Source organism: Protopterus annectens, chromosome 6.part0 (genome assembly GCF_019279795.1).
Source record: "Protopterus annectens isolate FY-2018-M chromosome 6.part0, PAN1.0, whole genome shotgun sequence".
In the NCBI taxonomy this organism is placed as follows: Eukaryota; Metazoa; Chordata; order Ceratodontiformes; family Protopteridae; genus Protopterus; species Protopterus annectens.
In genome coordinates, this window is record NC_056737.1 from 976,514,948 (window position 1) to 976,532,945 (window position 17,998).

Genomic DNA, 17,998 nt, shown 5'->3' on the forward strand with positions numbered 1-17,998 from the left:
TGTGTGTGTGTATATATATATATATATATATATATATATATATATATATATATATATATATATATATATATATATATATATATATACATACATACACACACATACATATAAAATCACTCCTATATATAGATCACTCTTCAGAGCCTTGCTAGTATGGGAATTGCTTAGATTACTGATGGCCTGTGTGTGGGGCGGTGCAGGGGTTCAGTGAATGACTGTGCATGGAGGGGCAGTAGACATGTGGCATTAAACAGTGTTGAGTGAGAAAGGCTGAAGACATCAGTCTTTAACTGAGGGAAAAGACCAGAAAAGTGAAGCTAGTGATTATTTCCAAAGGACTGGAAGATCTGGGGTGGCTTCTGTCACTTACCAAGTTGGGTTAAGCTAGGGTCTTTGGTAAGCAGTGGAATGAACAAGGTCAGGAGCTCACTCTTTTGACTGTCAAGCTATGGAGTGGATGTACCTGCTGCTCTCAAAGTTTGGGAAGCTAGGAGAAGTGGAAAAGAAAGGATGGCTGAGGGTGCATTAAATTTCAGTCCGTTTTAGAGGTCAGCAGATTTGGAGTACTACCAGGCTAGGGTTCGTTAACACTGTTGATTGAGAGTTGCCATAAGGGACTATACAACAGATATTTCTGGTATATTTTACCCATCTGTTGTCTACCGCAGGCATTCAATAGTTATTCAGTTCCACTTGGAGCATGTGTATAACTGTACCTTGTAGTAGCAGTCAGTCATTTTATGACATTTCTTTGGTGTATGTTTCACCATGATATCCCTTATGTTTGGTTTAAATTAGGTGGGTGGTTTAAATATCTAATTTACCATAATTTTTACCTGATCAGCTTCAGTATAATTTCTACCCAAACTAACATTCATTGCAGTGACTAGACAAACTGTGGCATGCATAAACTTAAATATGGGTTAACATGACTTCACCAATGCCTTTAACTCATAGATAATATGTAAATCAGCTTCATTTCATGGATTCAGTATGTCTTGTACAAACCATTGCATTGTCTATAACATTAAGGCAGTGTGACATGCTCAGAAGGTACTTAGTATGATCTGTAAATCTACATTTCTAGACATATTTGTAAGCCTTCATGTTTTACACTACTGCATTTTTGTTTCTCCCTTATGTATCAGTAGTTTAGAACATTCATGCATTCCTTCTCCACTTCTTCTTCGCCCTTTTCACAGTCATGGTGATACTGGGGCCTATCCTAGCATTCACTGTGTGTAAGGCAGAGAAATATCCATAAGTGAAGTGCCAGTCCATTGGACTACACACACACACACATGCACAAACACATGCACACACACATGCACACACACACACACACACACACACACACACACACACACACACACACACACACACACTTGCGTCATGTCACAAATGCATTTACAGGCAATTTGAAGCATCACCAGTTTACTGCACATCTTTGGTATGTAGGAGGAAACTCCAACACTCTCCAAAAACTTACACAGACATAAGAACAGTCAAAATCAATGGATAAGGAATTATTAATTATTATTTATTTACTTTTGATAACCGGGTAGAGGCAGAAGCTCATTTTTAATGGAGACCCAGGGAGAAAAGCTCCAAGGAAGATTGCATAGTTATACATTTGTACGTATGACAATTACAATAGGAGTTCAAACACATGTTCCTTGACATTGTATCTAAAAGCTTATAACAATAGTAGTACAATAAGCTTATACTGTTCATACAGACAAAACATATATATATATATATATATATATATATATATATATATATATATATATATATATATTTATGTATATATATATATATATATATATATATATATATATACATATATATATATATATATATATATATTTATGTGTATATATATATATATATATATATATATATATATATATATATATATATATATATATATATATATATATATATATATATATATATATATATATATATATATATATATATATATAGATATATATATATATATATATAGATATAGATATAAATATATATATATATATATATATATATATATATATATATATATATATCCCCCAGGATAAAAATATCACAAACTGAAGCTAAGAAGGCTCAATTGCCAAAAAATATTCACAGTGGGTGGTGGAGAGAAAGAAGCTAGACAGTAAGGGGTAAAATGAGTTAGCCTGGTGGAGAACAAGAGCAAAACCTATGTTTGGTGAAATATTCCTGTAGGGACTGATAAATGAATGTGTATCATTGGTGGACAGAATATACAGAGGTAAAGAATTCCAGTGTTTGGCAACGATATGTGAGTATAAGGAGATGCTGTTAGAGTTTTGGGTTTTGTTAACCTTCAACAATACTTTTATCAGCAGACCTAAGAGATTTTAGGTTAGTGTAGGGTTGGACAAGGTCAGATAGAGCTGGGCAGTTATCAGTCTTGTATAAGACTGTATGAGCAGTTAGTAGCGGAGTCAGACTAAGAAGGCAAGGGAGCTCTAACCAGTTCAGCTGGAGAACGGCAGTGCAGTGGTGAGATCTTTGAGACTGATTAGTTGCAAATTTGGCTATTTTGTTATAGCAAGATTCAAGGATATTCAGTTCAGATTTGCGAAGACTGGTAAATATTTGTGAACAGTAAAGCAGGGAAGGAAGAGATGGGTTGGTTCTGGCTGTTGAGAGTCTGGCATGGTCAGTAAGATATGATTTAGCCCTATAGCGAGAACCCAGTTTGACATGAACCTTTTTAATTGTTAATGCAAGGTGTTTGTCAAACTTAAGTTCACTATCAATTGTGACACCAAGAAGTTTTGTATGTTCAACGGGTTCTATTTTTGTGCCATTGGAGGAGGAAATAGGTGGTTGCTTGGTTGGTTGTTGATGAGGTATTATAGAAGACCAAAAGCTTGGTTTTATTGCAGTTAAGTGTAAGCTGATGGGCTGTTAAGTAGTTTTCCATATTGTGGAGGCTCCCTGCATTGTTTTTGGAGTTCCTGGGTAGAGTGGGCAGAGCAGATTAAGGAAGCATCGTCAGCATAACATATAATTGAGACTGAATTTGCTGAGGAGTTTCTCATTGGTAAAAATTGTGAATAAAAGTGGGCCAGGGATAGATCCTTGTGGGACTCCTACACATATAGGGAGCTGGGAAGAGTTTATTGTCCCATAAAGTGGCTTGTTTCCTATCTGACAGGGTTTCTATCACTTTGTCAAACTTTTAAAAGTTCGAACGTCATATGGTTGACACCATATGATCGAACTTTTTAAAAGTTCCAACGTTTCAACAGAGATCTCCATACAGTGCAGAATGGGAAGATTTCCCTTTCTGCACTGTAATGCGATTTCAGAGTTGGTATATTTGAAGAGCAGGGGGTGCAGGGGGGCTCCCCCCTGCTTAAACCATTCAGGTAGGTTTTTTTCTGTGTTTTTTTTATTACATTTTTAAACTTTTAAAAGTTCTATCATATGGTGTCTACCATATGACGTTCAAACTTTTAAAAGTTCGATTATGTAATATAGAAGCATCTGACAGGTAGCTGTGAAACCAGGTTAGGGCTTCAGAGCTGCACTGGTCGAAAGCCAGTTTATCAAGAAGTATTTAATGAAATACAATGTCAAATGCTTTTGACATATCTAGGAAGGTAGCAGAGACTAGCTGTTTTTTGTTTTGATTCATGGTATTATTAAAGCTAATTAGAGCTGTGCTGGTGCTATGCCTAGGTTGAAAGCCATGTTGTGTATTAGATAATAGATTATTTGACAGACAGTGGTCTAAGATCTGTTTGTGTATACATTTTTCTAAGATTTTGGCAAGTGGTGACAAAATGGCTATGGGTCTGTAGTTGGCTACATCAGTAGAGGGACCACCTTTATTTAAGGGTATGACGAGATATTTTCCAGAGGACTGGTACGTAATGTTCAGAGGTAGAACAGTTAATGAGAATAGATGTAGGATAAGCGTTGGAACTAGCAGCTAGTTGTAGAAAGTCACCAGGTAGCTGGTCTGCAGCTAGTGTGCAATATTTTAGTTTAGAAAGGAGATTTTTAACATAACTTGTTTGGATAGGTTTGAGATAGAGGAGGGTAGAATTGTTGCTGGAGGTTTGAGGTGTGGACAGAGGCATATCAGGGGTTCTGTTTAGTAGAAAGGCTATTGAGTTAATAAAATGGGAGTTAAATTGAGTGACTATGCAATCATTTGTGTTGGTCAGAGTTGCGGATGGTGTAGTTGTTTTTCCTTGGTTGAGAAGGTTGATTGTTTGCCAGAATCTTTTGGGATTTTTCTGGTATTTTAGCTGACTTGTTTGGAAATAGGTTTTTTTGTCTTGTTTAATTAGTTTATTGGTTTGATTTTGAAGTTGTTGGTAGGTAATAAGATTTTGTTTGCTTTCATTATTTTGAAAGAGATACCAGGCTCTGTCCCTTTGTTTTAGTAGAAGAATTGTGTCTTTTGACAACCAGGGAAGCTGTTTGGATTTGGTATGAATTTTTCTAACTGGGGGTAGATCATGAAGTGTTTGTAGGAAAGCAGTATTGAAGCACTGTACTGCACGGTCCAATTGAAGAGTTTTTAGAGGTGTCCAATCATATTGTTGAAGAAGAGATAAGGTAAGAGAAAAGTGTTTTTTATTGCGAATGTAGTAAAATGAAATGTAACAGGAATTTTGTGTATGTTTTCCTACTAGGGTTCAAACCAATTTCTCCGAGACTACACAACTGACCCCTGCACTATTGTCTACCCATTTCAGAACGTTTTGTGTTAATTCAGTAGGTTGTCCCATTTGAAACTGGCAAGTGATGTAGAAATTCTAGACTGCCTTTTTATTACATTTTACCACCTTTTAATTTTTGTTATTAATTGGCCATTGTAGGTATGGTGTGGAAGTTCAGGACTTTGGCAGCAGCTGGAAGAGTGGTCTTGCATTCTTGGCTATTATAAAATCAATTGATCCTTCCCTGGTGGACATGGCAGCATCACTTAATAAGTCTCCAAGAGAAAACCTCGAGGATGCCTTTAGGATTGCCTTTTATAGTCTTGGGATTCCTAGACTGCTGGAACCAGAAGGTACTGCAACTGGCTATATAGAGGAAGCAAATGTTCATTTTCAGTCTTTTATATGTTTTCTTAATGTTTGTGCAGGTTGCATAATTGTTGATGAATTTATGAACCAAACTAAATTGTAATGAGATGAAAAAAAATATTGAACCGATCCCAAAGACCTTTTAAGGCCTCACCTAAACTGAAGACACACAAAAAATGGATAGAGTTTGAGAATAGTGCTGTAGTGACTATACCAAAATGTCAAAAAAGCAGTGCATGCTGAAGAATTTAACTAATGTCTGATAACACTACAACATGAATATTATTTGTGTTCAGATCAGGTTATATTGATAGTGTTGGAACTGCTAATCAAGAAAAGAATAATCTATGAAATTATCATACTTAAGAAATGTATAACATTTTGTAGATCTCTCTGAAATATTTGTTGCAAAACTGTCTTAATTTGCTAATTAAAGAATTTACATTCCAGCACTAGAGAAAAGAAGTATGCAGAGCGTATTCCTGTTCATGCATTCCACTTTCATCACCATTTGACATTACCACACCCAGTAAGATAATAGCTTATGCAATATTTATTGAGTAACTCTTGGAAATCATCATATTTGCCATTTTTTCCATTTTCCACATACAATCAGGGTTAAGCCACTTTCCTACCATCTTTAACAGCCATGCCTGACTGTTGCAGGTTTCCCTCACGCAATCTATGCATCTCTATACTGGATGCCCTCAGGTCCTCTTACCTTCCAGCTGTCTGTCTTCACCAGATTAACTTCTGCTTTCTTGCACACGTGGCTGAACCATACTGTAATCTGTTCTATTTGACCTTTGTACAGTTAGAGCTACTTGAACTTCTGCTTTGATGTCCTCATTTCCTCATCTGTCGCACTGTGTGCATCCTTCCACTCATCTCAGGCACTTCATCTCCAGCACATGTTCTTCTTGTTTCACTGTTGCAATCATCACACTTGGGTTATCCTGCCAGGGGTAGCCCTAAGTCGGCCCAAATACCAGAGGCTTAGTATTTCTGTGTCGGTTGCTGTCGCTCCATAACTGATGTCATGTCGTCAGTTGTATAAAAACAGGCAGCCGACACCATTACGTCAGTCTTTCTTACCGAGGAGCCAGAAGCAGTTTGCACAAGTGCCGGTCGGCCGCTACCTGAGTTTTCGTTTCCGAATTTGAAGTTGAAGTCTTCTAAAGCGAAGTACCCCATTGGGGATCCTTTTTTCTTGCTCTAACCGATGTCAGAAAAAGTTAACAATTGTCTCGTCTGTGGAAAGCAAATACCACACTGACATTTTCATTCTTACTGCGTCACTTGTTTAGGCCCAGACCACGACATCCCTCACTGTCAGTTTTGTGCTTTGTTCATTGCCAGAACTATACGGCATCGGGCCCTTATCATAGCTAAATACTTTTTCTCTCTATCTCCAAATTCCGAAATGGCTTCAGTAAGCCATCCGACTGCCGATCTGCCAAAAAAACATAAGGATAAAGACACAGACAGACCTCATAGGTCCAAAACTGCCGACAATACTTCCATTAAGCTAGTCGCCAGTTCACTGGTACTCAGTGAGGCTCTTTCTCAGCCCCTGATGCCCAATTCTGTGGATTCACAGGCCACTAACGAGACCCGTTCAGAGTCGGGTATGCTGCGAGACTCTTCTTTGACTAAGGAACCTGCGGATGTCTCTACTTTGGATGGGTCCGGAGCCGCTGTGCAGGCACCAGCTTCTGAGGAAGTTCTTTGCATAACTTCCCCAAATCTTCTGCCTTCAATGTTAATTTTCTGTACCACACAGTAGTACTGGTTACACCACTGTTTTGTACACCTTACTTTTAAGCCTCTCTGGCATTTTTCTGTTACATACTATCTGTGACATTCTGTACCATTTGGCTACAGCTTGTCTGATTTTAGCTTTAACCTCCTCATTCAGACTTCCATTCATTCAGCCACCCATCTCAGACACTTGAAGCATCTTTCAGCTTTTTTCTGATTTCTCCCATGTGCTGCCATTACAATTATCTTATCTGTACCCAGTTTCATCTCGTGTGCCTTCAGTTTTGCATTCTATTCCCATATCATTTACTGAAGGTCTTTTCCAGTGTCTGTCTGTATTGCCAGATTGTCTGCATACAGCTGCTTTATTGCTCTGTCCACAGCAATCAATTTGCATGTGTAGTTCATCACGTGTATGAACAACAGTGGCCTCAGAGCTGAACCGTGATGCACACCTCCTTCCAGTGGAAATCCCTCTGAGTCTGAACACTGTTTTTACTTGTGTCATCAGGTCCTTCCACATAGTCTGCAGTAATTCCACTAGTATTTCTCGACATTGGAGCCATCACATAACTGCCCAGATTAGTTTCTTGGGACCTTGTCATATACTTTCTCAAAGTCTGGAAATGCCCAGTTGGGCTTTTTCCTAATCTCTAACTTCTTCTCAGCTACCTATCTCACTGCAAACATAAGGTCAGTTTGTGCTGCACCCTGGCCTAAGTCTGAACTGCTCTTTTCCCATCTTACTTTCTACTACCCTCTAGGATACAGATTTCTCTCTATGTTTCTGTGAGTACCCTCTGGAGTCATTTCCTCCCTAATTCACCCAACATTGTGATCGTATCTGCTATGACCTCATCTGAGCCTGCTACTTTCCCTGACATCATTTTCCTTAGTGCTGTTTATACTTCTTATGGGGGGGAGGGCTCTTCCTCTTCTTTCATCAATGGTTGTCTGAAGTGCAACTTCTGTGGGGTTTTCTTTCTTCATTCAGAGGCTACTGGAAGTACTCCTTCCATTGCCTTTCATGTCCTGTGTACAGGTGAGCAGGTTGTTGCTGGCATCGCTTGTGAAGGGTGTCTGATGACTATCTTCATTTTCTTTTTGTCTTTGCTTTGAAGCCTGATGTAGCTTCATCATACCATCTGCTGAGTCATTTTCCTGAAGCTAGTAGAGTGCCTTTGATTCCTTATTCTTAGCTATTACAACTGTTATCTTAACCTCTCTGTTAGCCAGAAAGTGTTCTTTTTTTGGCCTGGTCCACCTTTTTTATCTACCAATTTTTCCTGCACTCCTCCTTTCTTCTGGTGACTTCCTGGACTTCTGCATTCCACTGTCAGCTTTCCTTATGTACCTTATTTCCATACCTGACTCTGCCACACATCTGTTCCATAGTCCTCACACATATTGTTTTGAGGTCCTGTTATTGTTCTTCAGCTTCACCTGTTTCCCATTCCTCCTGAAGTGCTAGAGACCTAGGTAATTCCTAGAACTGTTGTTTCTTAGCCTAGTCTGTGTTGACTTTAGAGCCTTCTCTGACCACTTCTTCCAGCTGATTATGGCAACTAGTGGTTAATGATGTGTGCCGTAGGTTACACCGGGGAACTGACTTTGTAATTTCTGATTCTACCTCTATTCCATTTGCTTAGTAGGAGGAAGTTTACCTGATGTTTCATGTTGGCCTCTCTTGTATGTGATCTTGTGACTGCCTTTCCTGCTGAAGCACGTGCTGGCCTCCATCAAGCCATTTGTCAGATAGAAGTCTAGAATGGCCTGTCCTTCTTCATTCCTTTTGCCCCACTTATGTGAACCCAGGCAGTCCTCATATCCTGATCTTTATTTCTTGATATTGGCCCGCCATTATCAACACAAACTCATCTTGTCTAGCTTTATCTAGTAGGTCCTGCAATTGCTGCCTGAATGCAATGTTTTCCTTACTATCACAACCCTGTTGTGGGGCATAGGCTATTATGAATACTGCCCTATCCTTACACTGAGGTCTGACTTCCATGAGTCTGTCACTAATTCTGATAACATTCCTCACTGTCTTCTGCGGCCTCTCCTTGAGTAGTGAACTCTGGGTACCAGGTGAAGTGGCTTTGCTGCATTGCCCTTCCATTTTTTCTCCTGGATACAGAGGATGTCCAGCTTCCTCTTTACCATCGGGTTATTCACTTCCAAGCTGTGTCTTGTCAATGAACCTAATTAGTGTAGCAATCTTTGGTTCTTGTTTACTCGATTGATAGGTTTTATATCTAGCTTTCACTCAACTGACCTTTCCCAGGTAATCTGGGCAACTAGACACTGGCCAGTAACTTATTGACCCAGGGCTACTGGGCATTATGGCAGTCACACACTAGTCAATAGGGGTACATAGACACTGTTTATGAGAAAATAGTTTCACTTTGAAATATTTTCACAGAACTCTATGATTTATGACACCCTAGTGCATTTTTCTTGTGGGTTATATAAAATGGTTGCACCTGGTGTACATGTGACAGACTTATCTGAATAGGTTGAAATTATGTGTTCAGTTTCTAATTATATCCTCCCTTGAACTGTAAAACATTGCCAGTTACCGAGCAAAAACTCTGTCAAATGAAGTTGACACTGATGTTAGTGGAGGTATTTCAGACTTTGCATGTACTAACCCTAATAATTCCTCATACTATGTAGACTCGTTCTTCTTGGGCAGCAGTGTGATTGTTAGCCCACAAAATATATGCATACTTAAAATATGTATCTTTTGTTTCAAGGTAATTTCAAAAGTACTGCTGCTTTTATTTCAGTAAGAATATATCTGTTTTAGATTTTGACTTTTTCATATAAATCTTGGTGTGGTTATTCTTTCAGTTTTGAGCATTAAGAAGCTGTTGTAGTGTCTAATATAAAGAAATGTTTTATGGTATAACATATTTGATTTATGATATGCTTATTGTTCAGTTTCTTACTGGTATATGTTCTTTTTAAGTTTGTAACAAATTATTTGGGTTTAGCATGTTTGTCTAAATAAATTAATTATTTGTCAGAAGAAGTGTATCGATGTAAGGTTCAGCAATTTTTTTGAAAGAAACTTATGATTGGTTTATGGTCAGTAAATGTGAAATATGCACCATTATTTTATTCTTATACCCGTTCCGCGGTGGTGGTGCTGCGGTAGCATTGTCGCCTCACAGTAAGATGCTGTCCGGTTCAATTCTCAGCTAGAGCGTCTTCTGCGTGGAGACATGCGTGAATGGGCGTACCTTCGTTGAAGGTTGTGCGTCAGGCCTGGCAAGCCGGTACGTAAAAAATCAACTGCCAATCATTAGCGGACCAGAGTTCTGCTGTGGCGACCCCTAACCGGGAAAAGCCGAAAGACACAAATTTTATTCTTATACCCAAGTAAAGAAATAATCTATAGAAAATTGATGTTGTGCTTATATCACAGAGTCCTGCGGGTTGAGACATGTAGATTAGAAACTTGCATTTATTTATTTGTTTGTTTGTTTAATCTTTGTTAACCAGGTAAGTGAACTTGTCCAAAGACCCTTAATTCAGCCACAACCCAGGCCATGCAGGCAGTAACAAAAGTACAAACAAAGTACATACTTGTAAAACAGATTGTAAGGTATAACTGCATTACAAAAATATTCAATTAGTGTAAAAATTGCTGTAAAAGACATTACAAAAAGATGCAGGTAGATTAAAAAATACAACATAGTTTAAGTAAATGCAAAGTGTAATGAGTTAACTATTTGGGTGTACAGAGGGACGAAGACAAATGCTAAATGCAGCAAAAGAACTGGAAGGATTAATTCAACAGCAAGTGCTTGTATTGTTTTAAAATTCTCTTATCTGTAAACTGCAATTCACATTGTTCAAGTCAGGCATGATCTAATGTCACAAGGCTCTCGATAAGTAATGCAGTTTTGGCCAGCCCTTTGAAGGTGAAATTCATCAGGAGAATTCTGGCCACTTCTGGACTGGGAACATTGAAGTGACCATGGAGATGATTAGAATAATAAAAGTGATGTTGGAAACCCAGCCATGTCCACTGATGAAAGTTGGATGCTTTGCCCTCAAAGAAGAAAAATGAGAATTTGGTTACTGTCATTTTTATCATATTTTCCTACTCAAAATGGGAGCTAGTCACTTACATTGCAGAGCAAAAACTACTCTCTGGCACTGACTTTAGGATTGTGTTAGGTGTTTATGAGTGGAAATATGTGCTTAGCTACACATTGTTTTTTATAGTGACTCGCTTTTGATAGGTTTGTACTAGGCTAACTGCACTTGTGGGCCATTTTAAGCCTAGCCAACTACCCGATGTGAGAATCAAACCCTGCACCTTGTATCTGCAAGGTAAATACTTTAACCGTTATGCCACCCCCCCCATTTTGCTAATAATAGGGTTGCCACCTCTTGCAATGCTGAAAACTGGACCGAAGCCCTTCTTTTGTACTACCCATGACTCCATCCAGGCCCATCTCATCTTCACCCATATCAATTCCCATTTTATGGCATAAATACATACATTATTAGGGTGGAATGTCTCCTTTGGTCCATATTTACTTACTTACTCTAGGCTGCGGACTCCACCACACCTCTTTAGCAATGCCTTTTGTGGAAAAAACAGACAAGAGGTTGTTTTTTTAACAAACTCCAGCATTCTGTCCACACATACAAACAGAATACCAGAATTTGTACAGTGCTTTCTGGATTACTGGAGAATAGTTCTGATTTCTGGATAGTCCAGAAAATTACCAGATAGGTGGCAAGCCTAGATTCTAGTACTTTTGCATCAAAATGTCTTTTACTTCCGGTGTCATGTCTCTAGAAGCAATTCTGTATTCCTGCAGGATTATCTGCTCTACAAAAAAAATGAAAATATATAAATAGATAGTCGTCATGTAGTGCCCAGTTGGGAAAAGTAATGGGAAAATACATAGCAGATGCCACAGCATTATTACATCACTCCATATTGCTGGTATCTGGTAGTTTGGGGAATATGACCAGATATTTTGGTATCTGTCAGAGAGGGAAGGTGAAAGATACTTTCCTTTGCCATGTGCAGGAGGGATGACTCATCCTTACAGCCCAATTCTTTCAGCAGATGTTTGAAAGTTTCCAGCACAATGGATTTATGTGTTTGTAACTAGCGGATCTTAAATGAAGTGTACAAGTGTATCACATACTTTACTGTATTTTATATGTTTTCAGCTGAAAATGGTTACCACGTCTGGCATGGTGAATACTGTCTACAACTCTGTCCTCCCAGTTAGCTTCTCAAGTTAATCCATGCATTTAAAGTGCTGAGGTAACCAATCTACGCAGGATATTAGAAGGGAGCTAGAAGCAACGTCTCAGAAGACTAAATATTAAAGGCAAAAAGAAAAACAAAGCTTCAGGATTCTAATGTTCAGTGTCTACTCATAAACGTGGAGTATTTTAAATCATGCATACCTGCTGTTCATACAAACACTCAAATACATTTTACCGTGTATTTCACTTCACAAATGTCCAGCAGAGATTTAGAATGAAAAGCAAATGCTTATTTTTGTTGAAAGATAACCTGAGAATGCTGGTAGTTAAAACGTCTTTCTCACACAGCCCACGGTAGGTTTAATATTTTTGGTTTCCAAAGGAAATAAGGCATATGATTTCCCCAGTGTATAAGAAATTACTGTTTCAAATGTTGATAAAATGCTTACTGTCTAGGCAGGCCTTTATTTTGTCTGCTGTTACTAAGAGAACACCTGAAATGCACTGCTTCCTATATAATTTTGTAATTACAGTACAAGGCTGACAAAGCAAAACTTCTTTAAAAGTTTCATGTATTATGAAAGCAGCCTTTGTTCTGAGGTTAAAATGCGAGTCTTTGTAGTTTCCCAGGTTATGAAGAAAGATTAGAATCAACCTGTTTTAAGTGCTGAAGCTACTGACAGAAAATGCTCAACTCAAAACCAACTCCAAGAGAACACTGTTGTGAGGGAGTCCTGCCACAGAACTCCCAGTGTTTGGTGTTGGTGTTCACACCCCCCTGCTTTTTATGCTCTGTTAATTACATTCCAGAACTCCCTGTGTTGCGTGGTATTGTTCTCACACACTCTCTGCCACTATGTTATAGTAAGTGAGATGTTAAGCTAACTTGTGTGAAAGTGCTACTGATAGTATGGCACTCCACTTTTCTTATCCAGTTATACATCACACAACCAAGCCCATCCCAAAAAGCAAACTAGCAGATGGAATAACATTCCATTCACATCCATATCCAGCCACTGCCTACAAACTTAACAGTGACATTTTAGGATAGGGGGCTAAAGCTGTGAAGTACTGATAAACTTAATCTTGTAGACCCGAGTTTGAATCTTACTCCCGCGTTAAGCTGTGGCACTGAACCAGTTAGTTATTTTGTTGTAATTTTATTTTTGCTGTAAGTAAACCAGTGCAAAGATAGATGCTTTTCAGCTATGACCCAGGCTGAAAATGTGAATGTGAAATGGTGTGTAACCTATAAAGAAACTGGATTGCATTTAAATTCATACTTGTAATATAAACATTATATGGAAGCAGATGTAAAAACTGTAACAGTAACCAGTAAGCCAACTTTAAGGCACATATGCAATGTACAAATAGTTGCAGTCCATACAAGTAGCTAGAGTGTTTAAAGCTTTAGGCTTAAGGTTAATCAGATAGTTCTCAAAAATTGGCCATTGAGAGAGACTGGTGTCTGATGCTACTTAAAAAAAATCCGTACTAATCACTCTCTATTCCAGTTGTACATTGACAAACAGGTTGTGGCAGTGGATGAGAATCAATTTTGCCTATTTCTTTGCCTTCTATATATTTCATTTTTCTTCCACACAGCAGGAAATCCTGTCCTGTGCACTTTTGAATGCCGTCTCTGGTTTTGATGCTATCGCTTCCTTCAGGAAGCTTGTTGGAATCACTCTCCACCATTTGTCTGTCAACATGGCATGAGGAGTTAAAGACCTGACTATGGCCAGTCAGGTATGGGGTCAGTCAGTGGCTGATGTTAGCTTCCCCATCCAAGGGGCAGGGGATGGTGAGTTAAAAATTAGCATTGAAAACATATTTATGCAGGGGAGGCAACACACACGCATGTGCACACACACACACACACACACACACACACACACACACACACACACACACAGTCACTTATTTTTATTTTATTTTACATTTGTTGACTGAGACGGTCCGACTGGATATATGTCCATTTTCAGCGGAGTCCCTGGGAGAAAAGCTCCAAGAACTTAATTAAAAAATGTATAAAACATATATGAAAATAGCACTGTTTACAATTGCACTTTGTCTGTACACTTCATTACAGAGGGACTAGAAAAAAAGTGCATTGTACACTTTACAATTTACTTAATTGTAAAGTTAGAAATCCTCAGAAAGTGGGGGAAATAGTTGTGACTCCTTTTCCACAAGGTTGTATGACCTTGGAGTTGTTTACAAGTCTGATGGGTGTAGGGTAGCTTACCCCTTAAAATGCATTGTACAAAGTGTTACATATTTTGTGAAATGATTTAAGAAAAGCAATGTATTGACTGTCACTTGTTTCAGATATTGCCATACTCATTGACTGGAGTATTTGATGAATGATTGGTTTATGATAATGGTTATTTTCACTTACTTAAGGTAAACTGTTTTTTATTACAGCAGACTCAACTAAGACACTATCCATGTTTTTGTTGAATCCATTTTACCCTCATACTGTAGCCATGTGTCCCACTCTAATGTTTTCATGTTTGTTCGCTGCTTTGTAGTGTGGTATCACATCAGATACCTTGCCGACATGTCATGTTTGTTCACTGCCTTGTAGGTTGGTATCATGTCAGACACTTGCCAACATTTTAGTACTCCATTACATCTACAACCCCTTTATGGTTTACTAGTTGCATTAGACTTGGACATAACTTTCCCGCGTTAATTCTGAGTTTGCAGAATGTTTTTAGTGGACTGTTGTCAGCCCAACTATGTTATGCACAGCTCTGTGAATGCAAGGATATTAGTAAATTCATATATATTGAAACTTGGGTGCCTATAAACTCTTACATCTGAAACATTTTCCTTAAATTATCTGCTACCTATCTATCCTTGTTTTCAAAGCTGACACAACTGTATGCTTCTCTCTTGTGTGCAAGTTAATTAAATGCTGTATGAAAGCTGGTACAGGTCCATTGTCAACATTTAAGTTATGTTATTACATGTATGCATTTGAATACACTAGTTGCCCCTAAGTATGTATTTGAATGCACTAGTTGCCCCTTTAGTGAAAAAAGGTGGTTAATAGGATACTGGTGAATTTACCACTGTACTTTAAACCTGCACTTTTTAACATCGCTGCAGTCTGCACACGTCATTACAGAGGGACTAGAAAAAATGTTTTCGCAGAAGACACAGAGGTAGCCAACAAGGGGCTTGGCAAGGTTCCAATAATCTCAGAAATGTAGCAATTTAGAGCAATCAAGAATGTAAAATAATTAATTGGGGAAGCCACTATCCAAAAGAATGTTGTCTACGTACCTTTGTGCTTATGTCAGATGACCCCAAACTAAGCTAGTACTGCAAGGACAACAATAAAGAGGGCTAGTAGCAAACTTTGAGTAGAAAGAAGCATTACTAGTAGTGATCTTTTTTTATTGCTGTAGGAATAGACTCTTGTCTGGAACACTTTGTACAGTTCTGAAGACAGCATCCATTCAAAACCATAGGAAAGAAGACTGTCGTACAGCCAGTAAAAATAGGATTGTTTCTTAATGGAATATAGTGTCTAGTTAAGGCTTTTTTGCCTGGTAGTAGTAACAGGGCTTATCTTGCATCTATAAACACTCACTCACCCCACCTACCCCACCGCATTATGTGCAGCATAACCTGTAATGTGGGTTTACTAGTTTACTGTAGTATATACATACATCGTTGTGACTCGCAAATATTTTTAAATTTTTTTCCACAGTTGCTCATTTACTTGCTCAAGAAAAAGCCATTTAGGTGTGTGAATTGCTAGGGTCTGAGCCCGACAACAACTTAATTTGTATTCTTTTTCTACTGAAGTAGAATACAAAGTTCATACATTGACTCTAAGATTTTATTGTAGGTTTATCTCAGCAGCAGTTCAGAAACTATTTACATCAGGAAGTAAGAAAGAGGGACAGAGTTGTTCTGAGGACTGTATATCTCTCAGAAGTGTAATATACAGTGCAGGAATAACTTATAAGTGTAAAAAGGTAACAAAGGTGAGTTATTCTCATGGTCACAGCTTCATAGTTCCCTGCATTACTTTATTTGTTTGTACTGTGTTTTGCACCAAGCACTACACATTCTGCCCATGGTATTACGTGTTGTGCTACAGAAAGATTTACAGGTATGCCACATGTTCACATGTGATTGTGGCAGTGGTGTCTGAGTTTTTTAATCTCAAGGAAGACCGTGTCAGACCTGTCAGCACTATAAATTCCTGTTGTCTCAAAATAGCCTGCAGCTTATCTGTAATAGAAATAACTGAAGCAATGTTTGAGAACGTAAACCCATGCGTTATTTTTTTAATGATTCTGCAGCCGCTTTCAATATTTGAAAAGTCTGTTCACAGTATATGCAGGAAGTAACAGTTGTCTTTAAATTTATTTGTTATGATAAAACTTTAGCCACTAAAAGCCATTATTTTCGACAACTCACATTATAATAAAGAAGGGTGCTTTGTTTTATTTTTGTTGAAAACCATCTGAGCAGAAATTAACTAAATCGCTGTGATTCGCACCCGGGAAGAGTATTTTTTTTTTATAAACGCTTGAAAGGTAGAGTTAACTCATCTGCCTGTCAAGTCAGCATGGGCTAACATCGACATGTAGTACTGCAGAATAAACGTGTAGTTTTCATTACAATCAATGGCCAAGCTAAACCAAGTTGGGCATGGCTGTGATTGTAGTGTGACATATTGTATCTTATTTTCACTTCAGAACAATTTATCACGTTTATCTTTGTGCATACGCTATGAACATATCTGTAAATCTTAGTACGAAAGCAGAATTTAGTGATGTTATCTGGGTCGTGTACTGTACTGTCTCATAATATCTAGCACCTAGTTATCAAATATTTAGGTGACTATTCAGTAACTGATAGCAGTGCTTCTATCTGGAAGAGACCTGACAAGTACTCTGTTGTGTAAGATTTCTAGTTTTTACATTGGCAGATGAAAGAGCAAGATATGCATATAAGGAAAGGTTTAATTTGCCCTGTAACTACAATGAGCTGTTTTGTATACCTACCTAGTTTCTCCTCAAAGTATAAAGACCATGCAGTGCCGCTTAGTGGAGTCTAGGTGTACATGCTCTCATTCATGCTAATCTCTGAAGAGCTACTTTCAATGAGAATGAATGCTCTCCGGCTGTTGTGCTTCATTCATGGCCACAGGCAAGGGAATCATCCATGAATAGAAGGAGGAAGCTACTACATGATAGAGCAAAATCCCAAAAAGGGAAGGCATCACTGATCAGTATTAGCAAAAAACTACGGGCACTCATAAAATCGTCTAATGCCAGCTTCGAGAGAAAAATTGCACAGGACACTAAGGATAATCACAAGGCTTTCTTTAGTTATGTTAGAAACCTGGGTGGGAATTCCCAGATATGCTCAGAATTAGTCCAAAATGACAAAAAATACATCGAACTGACAGACATTGCCAACATCCTAGCTGACAGGTTCAGCGCAAACTCCCCCCCCCCCCACCAAAAGGGCAAATATCTATCCTAGCAGAGTGCTGCCCCCCCTGACATCTCAGATGGTCAGGTAAGAGCCGCCCTCTCCAAAGCAAAAAACACAGCATCAATGGGACTAGACGGTGTCCCGGGCTGCGTCCTACATGAACTCCAAGAAGAGTTAAACCCAAACATAAAACTACTGTTCAATCTCAGCCTTACTACAGGATATGTACCCAAAGAGTGGCGTACAGCAACAGTGGTCCCTCTCCACAAAGGTGGTGCCTCAATGGATCCTGGAAACTATCTCCCCATAAGCCTGACTAGCTTGGTCTGCAAAGCTATGGAAAGGATCATCATGGACCTCATAAATAAAGATATTGGGGACCTACAGACACTGGATCCTACCCATTTTGGCTTTAAGGGCAGATCCTGCCTCTTAAACCTGGT

General features: G+C 38.5%; 1 protein-coding gene across 1 annotated transcript in view; it reads left to right on the top strand.

The window, feature by feature from the left end:
- CLMN (calmin) overlaps window positions 1–17,998 on the top strand; it is a 1,136,927-nt gene that overhangs the window by 889,333 nt on the left and 229,596 nt on the right. Inside the window, exon 9 of the mRNA XM_044073600.1 lies at window positions 4,872–5,065. Coding sequence (XP_043929535.1) covers window positions 4,872–5,065 — 194 coding nt within the window. The remainder of the gene's footprint in view (window positions 1–4,871; window positions 5,066–17,998) is intronic.